We start from the raw sequence: 11,039 nt of genomic DNA on the forward strand, positions 1-11,039 counted from the left end.
ACCACTGTTGTGGAGATCGTTCATTGAAGCCAATTGAGATGTTTAATTGGTGGGGATCTACAGTCGCAGTCTCGAGGGACCTCGGGCGGTGGAGTGGTTGTCTGGCCCATGTCTGGGTGGTGGAGTGGCTGTCTGGCCCATGTCTGGGTGGTGGAGTGGCTGTCTGGCCCATGTCTGGGTGGTGGAGTGGCCCATGTCTGGGTGGTGGAGTGGCCCGTGTCTGGGTGGTGGAGTGGCTGTCTGGCCCATGTCTGGGTGGTGGAGTGGCCCATGTCTGGGTGGTGGAGTGGCCCGTGTCTGGGCGGTGGAGTGGCCCGTGTCTGGGCGGTGGAGTAGCCCGTGTCTGGGCGGTGGAGTGGCCGTCTGACCCGTGTCTGGGCGGTGGAGTGGCCCGTGTCTGGGCGGTGGAGTGGCTGTCTGGCCCATGTCTGGGTGGTGGAGTGGCCCATGTCTGGGCGGTGGAGTGGCCCGTGTCTGGGCGGTGGAGTGGCCCGTGTCTGGGCGGTGGAGTGGCCCGTGTCTGGGCGGTGGAGTGGCTGTCTGGCCCATGTCTGGGTGATGGAGTGGCCCGTGTCTGGGTGGTGGAGTGGTCCATGTCTGGGTAATGGAGAGGCCCTTGTCTGGGCGGTGGAGTGGCTGTCTGGCCCATGTCTGGGTGGTGGAGAGGCCCTTGTCTGGGCGGTGGAGTGGCCGTCTGGTCCGTGTCTGGGTGGTGGAGTGGACGTCTGGTCCGTGTCTGGGTGGTGGAGTGGCCCATGTCTGGGCGGTGGAGTGGTCCGTGTCTGGGTGGTGGAGTGGCCCATGTCTGGGCGGTGGAGTGGCCCGTGTCTGGGCGGTGGAGTGGCTGTCTGGCCCGTGTCTGGGCGGTGGAGTGGCCCGTGTCTGGGCGGTGGAGTGGCCGTCTGCCCGTGTCTGGGTGGTGGAGTGGCCGTCTGGTCCGTGTCTGGGTGGTGGAGTGACCCGTGTCTGGGCGGTGGAGTGGCCCGTGTCTGGGTGGTGGAGTGGCCCGTGTCTGGGTGGTGGAGTGGCCGTCTGGTCCGTGTCTGGGCGGTGGAGTGGCCGTCTGGCCCGTGTCTGGGCGGTGGAGTGGCCCGTGTCTGGGCGGTGGAGTGGCCGTCTGGTCCGTGTCTGGGCGGTGGAGTGGCCGTCTGGTCCGTGTCTGGGTGGTGGAGTGGCCCGTGTCTGGGCGGTGGAGTGGCCGTCTGGTCCGTGTCTGGGCGGTGGAGTGGCCGTCTGGTCCGTGTCTGGGCGGTGGAGTGGCCCGTGTCTGGGTGGTGGAGTGGCCGTCTGGTCCGTGTCTGGGTGGTGGAGTGACCCGTGTCTGGGCGGTGGAGTGGCCCGTGTCTGGGCGGTGGAGTGGCCCGTGTCTGGGCGGTGGAGTGGCCGTCTGGTCCGTGTCTGGGCGGTGGAGTGGCCGTCTGGTCCGTGTCTGGGTGGTGAAGTGGCCGTCTGGTCCGTGTCTGGGCGGTGGAGTGGCCGTCTGGTCCGTGTCTGGGCGGTGGAGTGGCCGTCTGGTCCGTGTCTGGGCGGTGGAGTGGCCGTCTGGTCCGTGTCTGGGCGGTGGAGTGGCCGTCTGGTCCGTGTCTGGGCGGTGGAGTGGCCGTCTGGTCCGTGTCTGGGTGGTGGAGTGACCCGTGTCTGGGCGGTGGAGTGGCCCGTGTCTGGGCGGTGGAGTGGCCCGTGTCTGGGCGGTGGAGTGACCCGTGTCTGGGTGGTGGAGTGACCCGTGTCTGGGCGGTGGAGTGGCCGTCTGGCCCGTGTCTGGGCGGTGGAGTGGCCGTCTGGTCCGTGTCTGGGCGGTGGAGTGGCCGTCTGGTCCGTGTCTGGGCGGTGGAGTAGCCCGTGTCTGGGCGGTGGAGTGGCCCGTGTCTGGGCGGTGGAGTAGCCCGTGTCTGGGCGGTGGAGTAGCCCGTGTCTGGACGGTGGAGTGGCCCGTGTCTGGGCGGTGGAGTAGCCCGTGTCTGGGCGGTGGAGTAGCCCGTGTCTGGGCGGTGGAGTGGCCCGTGTCTGGGCGGTGGAGTAGCCCGTGTCTGGGCGGTGGAGTGGCCCGTGTCTGGGCGGTGGAGTAGCCCGTGTCTGGGCGGTGGAGTAGCCCGTGTCTGGGCGGTGGAGTGGCCCGTGTCTGGGCGGTGGAGTAGCCCGTGTCTGGGCGGTGGAGTGGCCGTCTGGTCCGTGTCTGGGCGGTGGAGTAGCCCGTGTCTGGTGAGTTGTTGTGTCTGACCCTTGTCCACCCTCTGGTCCAGGACATTCTACAGCAGACGCCCACTGAGGATGGGGACCTGTCCGTTCACCTGCAACGCCTGGAGACCTCCCTCAGCATCTTTGCCGAGGAGACCCACAAGAAGCATCTGCTAGCCCACCTGGGCCGAATGGCCGTGGAGTTCAACCGCCTCTCCTCCAAGGTGCAGAAGAACGAGTGCAGGACGGCCATCCTGCAGGTAGGGACCAGGCAGTGTACTGCCTCTGGGCAGCTGAGGTACAGGGTGCAGCTCCCTGCATACTCTCCCTCCCTCCCTCCCCTTCCCCTCCCCTTCCCTCCCCATTTACCTCCCCCTCCCTCTACCCCTCCAACACGTTGTGTCTATCTTTGGTATATACCAGCATCTGCAATTCTTTGTTTCTTGGTTAAGATGGATTGGGGCCAAATGCCAGCAGGTGGGACTAGTACAGATGGGGTATCTTGGTCGGCATGAAGGAGTTGGGCTGAAGGGCCTGTTTCTGTGCCGTGTGACCCTAACCACATTTGGAATATTGTGAGCAGTTTTGAGCTCCATATCTGAGGAAGTATGTGCCGGCATGGGAGAGGGTCCAGAGGAGGTTTACGAGAATCAGCCCAGGAATGATTGGGTTAATGTATAATGGCAATTGATGACTCTGGGCCTGGACTCACTGGAGTTTAGAAGGATGAGGGGGGGACGGACCCCATTGAAACTTGTCAAATAGTGAAAGGGCCGGATAGAGTGGATGTGGAAGGGATGTTTCCACTAGTGGGAGAGTCTAGGACCAGAGGGCACAGCCTCAGAATAAAGGATGTAGCTTTAGAATGGAGATGAGGAGGAATCTCTTTAGCCAGAGGGTGGTGAATCTGTGGAATTAATAGCCACAGACGGTGGTGGAGGCCACGTCAGTGGTTATGTTTAAGGTGGAGATTGACAGATCTTGGTTAGTACGTGTGTTAGGGGTTATGGGGAGGAGGCAGGAGAATGGGGTTGAGAGGGAAAGGTAGATCAGCCGTGATTGAATGGCGGAGCAGACGCGATGGGCCGAATGGCCTAATTCTGCTCATGGAGCTTATGAACATGACGACACGATTCCATGTGAGAGCTTCATTCATCTTTTCTCCCTTTCTCCCCTGCCACCACCCTGCTCCAGACCCTGTGTCAGCAGCTGCAGACCGAGAACGAAGATCTCCGCACGAAACTCGACCAGGACCTCGATCTCAAGAGCCAGATGCTGGCCAACATGAAGTAAGTCATCAGATGCTTCCTCTCGCCAATGAGGGAGCCACCATCACCCATGAAACGGATGTACCGGGGGATCATAGTCATAGTCATACAGTGTGGAAACAGGCCCTTCTTGCCCACACCGATTAGCATGCCCCATCCACACTAGTCCCACCTATCTGTGTTTGGCCCATGTCCCTCTAAACCTGTCCTCTCCTTCCTTCTGGTCTCCACACGCCACCCCTCCCTCATGGTGTTGTAGTTCGTGACCTATTAACAGAATAGTCAGACAACCAAAATCATTTAACCTCTTTATTCTACACACCCAGGTGGGAGAGAGCTTAGATACCGGAGCCTTTAGAAACACTCAGGAAGCTAGTGTAGTCTCACTCTCCGAAAGCTTACATTTACACACCTTTTATACCCTAAATACATGTGCCAGTATTTTTCCATCGCTGCCTTATATGGCAAGGTTACAATGCCCTATAAATCTTTATGTGTCTTTCGGGACCTCCGTGTCCTTCGTGTCCATCGTGACCTCTTCTTTCTTGGGGGCAAAGGGCAGTCCGTATGGCAAGATGTTCTTCTTAACACTTCAAAGCTTTGAGGCCAGTTGCTGATATCAGAGGATCCGATCAGCCATAAACCGCGCTTCCATGCTGACAACAGGATGCCCCAGGAATAATCCGAGCTGGAGCTTTTACACTCCTGCAATAAAACCCACATTGCTGCATTCGTAATGTTAGCCCTTACAATGGAGTTGTGCGTTCCTTCATTTCCGGCCTGTTTTGGCTGTGTCAGCATTGGTGCCTATGACTACACAGTGGCACCATGGTTGCGCTGCTGCCTCACAGCGCCAGAGGCCCGGGTTCGGTCCTGACCACGGATGCTGTCTGTGTGGAGTTTGTACGTTATCCCTGTGACGGCGTGGGTTTCCTCTGGGTGTGCCGGTCTCCCCCCACGTTCCACAGAAGTGCAGGTTTGGTGGTCAATTGGCTTTGGTAAAATTGCTAATTATCCCAAGTGTGTGGGATAATGTTTGTGCATGGGGTGATCGCTGCTCAGCACAGACTCGGTGGGCCGAAGGGCCTGTTTCCACGCTGTATCCCTGAAGTCTAAAGTGACAAAGGCTAGAGGTGAAAAAAAGGGTAAAAAAGTCAAGTCTAGATGAGCCATGATTGAATGGTGGGCGAGTCTTGATGGCCTGAATGGCCTAATTCTACTCCTATGTCTTCTGACCGTATGACCCTCTCGACCTCTTCCTTCTTTATCCTCCCCTCCCCAGATGTGAGAACGTGAGGCTGAAGGGATTGGTGGTGAAGGAGAAGGTGGGATCACAACAAGCAGCTGGATCTGAGATGGTCTCCAGACCAACGTCCACAGAGCAGTCTGTGATGGGACCACATCTCCATCAGGTGAGCAGTCAGGTCCACTCACCTCCATCATCATAGTCTCACACGGCATTGAAACATGCCCTTCGGCCCAACAGGTCCATGCCGACCACGATGCCTCATGGAGGCATGAAGGGTGGAGACAGGCCCTTCAGCCCAACTTGCTCACGCCGACCAACATGCCCCATCTACAATAGTCCCACCTGGCCACATTGGCCCATATCCCTCTAAACCATGTCCTTGTTTCATTGTTAACCGTTGCCTCCTCCAGCAGCTCGTTCCATATACCCATTATCCTTTGTGTTAAAAAAAAAAGTTACCCTTCAGGTTCCCATTAAATCTTCCCCCCCTCACCTTAAACCTATGTCCTCTGGTTCCCGATTCCCCTACTCTGGGCAAGAGACTCTGTGCGTCTACGCAATCTGTTCCCCTCATGATCTTCCACACCTGTCCTAGATTATCCCTCATCCTCCTGCGCTCCAAGGAATAGAGTCCGAGCCTCTCTCTATAGCTCAGGCCCTCGAGTCCTGGCAACATCCTCATAAATCTTCTCTGTACCCTTTCCAACGAGACAATATCTTTCCTGTAACGTGGTGCCCAGAGCTGAACACAATTCCCATAAATGCGGCCTCACCAACGTCTTATACAACACATCATATCATATCATATCATATATATACAGCCGGAAACAGGCCTTTTCGGCTCACCAAGTCCGTGCCGCCCAGCGATCCCCGTACATTAACACTATCCTACACCCACTAGGGACAATTTTTACATTTACCCAGCCAATTAACCTACATACCAATGCTCTGACTGAAGGCCATTGTGCTGAAAGCCTTTTTGATCCTCCTATCTACCTGCATTCTACACAAAATTCCAGCATCTGCAGTTCCTTGTGTCTCCCAATTCCTATTGGTCCTCTTTCAGACTTGGAGCAGTCCCTGCACACAATGTATCCTCAGAATTCACTCGATAAGCAATATCAGTTCAGGACACAGGGGTTTAGTTTAGAGATACAGAGTAGGGGAATCTAGAAGCAGAGGACATGGGGTGAAGGTGAGGGGGGAAAAATGTAATAGAAACCTGAGGGGGAACTTTTTTGTACAAAGGGTGGTGGGTGTATGGAACGAGCTGATGGAGGAGGTAGGTGAGGCTGGGACTATCGCAACATTTAAGCAACATTTAGACAGTTACATGGACAGGATAGGTTTACAGCGATATGGGCCAAATGCAGGCAGGTGGGACTAGTGTAGATGGGACATGTTGGTCGGCGTGGGCAGGTTGGGCCGAGGGGCTTGTTTCCACACTCTATGACTGATACAGCATGGAAACAGGCCCACCAGGTCCACGCCGACCATCAGTCACCCGTTCACACTAGTTCTATGTTATTCCATTTTCTCATCCACTCCCTCCACACTGGGGGGCAATTTACAGAGGGCCAATGAACCTACAAACCTGCACGTCTTTGAGACGTGGGAGGAAACCGGAGCACCCGGAGAAAACCCACGTGGTCACCGGGCCTATTCCCATGACGCATCTCTGAAGTATAAGTGGGCTAAATGCGATATTAATAAACCTGATACAGGGCCTTGACTCAGAGCATTTCTCTCCTCCACATATGCTGCTCGACCCACTGAGTCGCTCCGGTGGGTGTTTGCTGCTGGTTAATATCCCGACCCGTTTGTGTGTGTGTATCTGTGTTGAAACCTTGACCTGTGCCCTTGTGCTTCTCTCTCCTTGGATGCTGCCCGACCCGCTGTATGTTCGTTCCTCTTCTGCAGGGCGTGAAGGTGGGTGATCTGCAAAAGGTTCCCGACAAAAACATGGTGGAGATTCTGGAGAAGAAAGTGGCGGCTCTGGAAATCCAACGGAAAGAGGCAGGTGTCGCTGTGCCGAGATTTATCCCCGGGAGGTGGGGGGGGGGGGGGGGTGGTGGTGAGGGAAGAGCTTGTTCCTCTGCGTATATCTTTTTATTTTGTCTCTGGCCCTCCACACCCCCCACTGTCCCTCTCAATCCTTGTGCCTCTCCAGATCACCCCTCAGCCTCCTGCACTCCCAGTAACAGTCCTCGCCTGCCTAGCGTCTCCCAATAGCTCAGGCCCTCGAGCTATTGTCCTGGCAACGTCCTTGTAAATCTGATCTAAACCCTTTCCAGCTTCAGGATATCTTCCCTAGAACTGGGTGACCTAAGCTGTACACAATCCTCGTCAACCTTCAGTGCACCCATTGCAGCTTGACAACATCCTTAAATACAGTACTCGAAATATTGCCTCACGAGCATCTTGTATAACTGTAACATGACTTCCGAACAGTAACAAAATTAATTCAATGCCAAACCCTCTCTTTATCCTGTATCTGCACTGGAGGGCTTGATTGTAGTCATGTATAGTCTTTCAGCTGACAAAAAGCACGCGACAAAAAGCTTTTCACTGTACCTCGGTACACGTGACAATAAACTAAACACAACTAAACTAAAATACTTTTAGGCCTGTAATAATGTTGCTTCCATTTCTAGCTGTTGGACGTGAACAAGCAGTGGGATCAGCAGTTTCGGGGCATGAAGCAACAGTATGAACAGAAGGTAAATCAGAGGCCGGAGATGGATGCACAGTGGCGCAGCGGGTAGAGCTGCTGCCTCAATGCACCAGAGACCTGGGTTCGATCCTGACTGCGGGTGCTGTCAGTAAGGAGTTTGCACGTTCTCCCTGTGACCGCGTGGGTTTCCTCCGGGTGCTCCGGTTTTCTCCCACATCCCAAAGACGTGAGGGTTTTCAGGTTAATTGACTGCTGTAAATTGCCCCCCCCCGTGTGTAGGGAGTGGATGGGGAAAGTGGGATAACGTAGAACTAGTGTGAACGGGTGATAGAAGAGACACACGGAACTGCAGATGCTGGAATCTGGAGCAAAACACGAAGTGCTGGACTAACTCGGTGGGTCAGGCAGCATCTGTGGAAAACAAGAATGGATGGATGATGTTTTGCGTCGAGACCCTTCTTCAAAGTCTGAGGAAGGGTCTCAAAGGTGTGGAAGATGGTGGCACAGGTTTGAGGTGACCTGAGGGGGCTGGTTTGTGGGGGAGGGAGGGTGTGGTGTGAGGGGGAGAGTGGGAGTGAGGGGGAGGGAGGTGAAGGGGGTGATGGAGGTCTGGAAGGGAGGAGTAGGGGGGAGGTGTGGTGAAGGGGAGTTGGCTGCAGGGATGAGGGAGAGTGAAGGGGAGGCTGGGAAGGGTGAAGAGGGCTGAGGAGGCCGTCATTGGGTACTTTTGAAGCAGAGATTGACAGGCTCTTGATTAGTATGGGTGTCAAAGGTTACGGGGCGGGCAGGAGAATGGGGTTGAGAGGGAAAGATAGATCAGCCATGATTGAATGGCGGAGTAGACTTGTTGGGCTGAACGGCGTAATTCTGTTCCGATGACTTATGAGCATGAAGAACGGAGGGGAGAGGGGAGAGGAGTGGGGGAGGAATGGGAGGAGGTGTGGATGGGGGGAGGGGAAAGTGGCTGGGGTGGTGGGGGGGGGGGGGGGGGGGGGGGAGATTGCATCAGGATGGAGAGTAACACGGTTAATTCAGAGACTGCGGTCCTGAACTTAAAGAGAGGAGGCTTTGAAGGTGTGACGGGGTTTGGCTAGGATAGACTGGCAAATTATACTCAAAGGGTTGACGGTGGAGATGCAATGGCGAAGATTTAAAGTCCGCATGGATGAACTCCAAAAATTGATCAACCCCGTCTGCCGAAAAAAGCAAAACGGGGAAGGCAGCTTGCAACCGTGGCTGACGAGGGAAATCAAGGATCGTGTTAAATCCAGGAAGAGGCATATAAATTGGCCAGAGAAAGCAGCAAACCGGAGGACTGGGAGAAATTTAGAACTCAACAGAGGAGGACAAAGGGGTTAATTAAGAGGGGGCAAAAAGAGCATGAAAGGAAGCTTGCTGGGAATATAAAAACTGACTCTAAAAGCTTCTTTAGGTGTGGAAAAAGGAAACGATTAGTGAAGACGAATGTAGGCCCCTTACAATCAGAGACAGGTGAATTTATAATGGAAAACAAGAACAGTTAAACAAGTACTTTGGTTCTGTCTTCACTAAGGAAGACACAAACAATCTCCTGGAAAAACTAGGGGAACGAGGATCTAGTGGGAGGGAGGAACTGAAGGGAATCCACATTAGTTAGGAAATGGTGTTAAGTAATCTGTTGGGACTGAAGGCAGATAATTCCCCAGGGCCTGATGGTCTGCATCCCAGAGTACTCAATGAGGTGGCCCTAGAAATCGTGGGTGCATTGGTGATCATTTTCCAATGTTCTCTCGACTCTGGATCAGTTCCTGTGGACTGGAGGGTAGCCAATGTAAACTCAGTTTTTCAAGAAAGGAGGGAGAGAGAAAACGGGGAATTATAGACCAGTTAGCCTTACATCGGTAGTGGGGAAGATGCTGGAGTCGATTGTTAAAGATGTTATAGCAGCGCATTTGGAAAGTAGTGACGGGATCGGTCAAAGTCAGCATGGATTTATGAAGGGGAAATCATGCTTGACCAATCTGCTGGAATTTTTTGAGGATGTAACAAGTAGAATGGATAGGGGGAGCTAGTGGATGTGGTGTATCTGGACTTTCAAAAAGCCTTTGACAAGGTCCCACACAAGAGATTAGTGTGCAAAATTAGAGCACATGGTATTGACATGGATAGAGAACTGGTTGGCAGACAGGAAGCCAAGAGTAGGAATTAGCGGGTCCTTTTCAGAATGGCAGGCAGTGACTGGTGGCATGCCGCAAGGCTCGGTGCTGGGACCCCAGTTATTTACAATATATTTTAACGATTTTGACGAGGGAATTAGATGTGACATCTCTACGTTTGCGGATGACACAAAGCTGGGTGGCAGTGTGAGCTGCGAGGAGGATGCTATGAGGCTGCAGGGTGATTTGGATAGGTTGGGGTGAGTGGGCAGAAGCATGGCAGATGCAGTATAATGTGGATAAATGTGAGGTTATCCACTTTGGTGGCAAGAACAGGAAGGCAGATTATTATTTGAATGGTGTCAGATGAGGAAAAGGGGAGGTGCAACGAGACCTGGATGTGCTTGTACATCAGTCACTAAACGTAAGCATGCAGGTACAACAGGCAGTGAAGAAAGCTAATGGTGTGTTGGCCTTCATTGCGAGAGGATTTGAGTTTAGGAGCAAGGAAGTCCTACTGCAATTGTACAGGGCCCTGGTGAGACCGCACCTGGAGTATTGTGTGCAATTTTGGTCTCTTAATTTGAGGTAGGACATTATTGCTATTGAGGGAGTGCAGCGTAGGTTCACCAGGTTAATTCCCAGGATGGCGGGACTGACATATGATGAAAGAATGGGTCGACTTTGTTTATATTCACTGGAATTTAGAAGGAGGAGAGGGGATCTCCAGTCAGCGGAAAGACTATACATGATAAAAGACTTGGACGATTGGACAGGCGAGATGCAGGAAAAATGTTCCCGATGTTGGGGGAGGCCAGAACCAGGGGTCACAGTTTAAGAATAAGGGGTAGGCCATTTAGAACGGAGATGAGGAAAAACATTTTTACCCAGAGAGTAGTGAATCTGTGGAATTCTCTGCCACAGAAGGCAGTGGAGGCCAATTCACTGGATGTTTTTTAAGAGAGAGTTGGAATTAGCTCTGAGGGCTAAAGGGATATGGGGGGAAAGCAGGAACGGGGTACTGATTTAGGATGATCAGCCATGATGATATTGAATGGCGGTGCTGGCTCGAAGGGCCGAATGGCCCACTCCTGCACCTATTTTTCTATGTTTTCTGAAGCAGTGGTGTGGTGCGGGGAGCCAGGAATGATTTGACCCTCTAATGCATTGTCCCTCTCTCTCTCTCTCTTTCTTTCCCCCCCCAGATCGTGGGGCTCCGTCAGCGGGTGGCGGGGGGTCCGGAGGGAGGTGACGGAGCGAGACGCCGCCAGCGAGCAGAGGCAACGAGACTTCGATCGCAAGCTGGTGCTGGCCAAGAGCCGACTGGACAGCGGAGAGGTGCGAGGGGGGGGGGACAGTCCGGTGGGATGGGGAACCCGTGTCCCTGAGGTGTGCCCTGCATCGCTCCATCCTCTCCCTCTCCCTTGACCACCCACATGCTCCTCGCTGCCCACAGTCCGTGAGATCTTGCTGTGCGTCCGTTCACCAGGCCTATTTTCGCCTTCCTGTCTCTCACCTCCCTCTCCCCCTCCCCC

General features: G+C 54.3%; 1 protein-coding gene across 1 annotated transcript in view; it reads left to right on the top strand.

The window, feature by feature from the left end:
• Positions 1–11,039, top strand: part of tnip1 (TNFAIP3 interacting protein 1) — a 34,063-nt gene that overhangs the window by 17,846 nt on the left and 5,178 nt on the right. Inside the window, 7 exon segments of the mRNA XM_078410995.1 lie at positions 2,244–2,438; positions 3,373–3,467; positions 4,729–4,858; positions 6,616–6,711; positions 7,350–7,415; positions 10,710–10,736; positions 10,738–10,842. Of these exon segments, the coding sequence (XP_078267121.1) occupies positions 2,244–2,438; positions 3,373–3,467; positions 4,729–4,858; positions 6,616–6,711; positions 7,350–7,415; positions 10,710–10,736; positions 10,738–10,842 (714 nt within the window).

Source organism: Rhinoraja longicauda, chromosome 14, assembly GCF_053455715.1.
Source record: "Rhinoraja longicauda isolate Sanriku21f chromosome 14, sRhiLon1.1, whole genome shotgun sequence".
NCBI classification, from domain to species: Eukaryota; Metazoa; Chordata; class Chondrichthyes; order Rajiformes; family Arhynchobatidae; genus Rhinoraja; species Rhinoraja longicauda.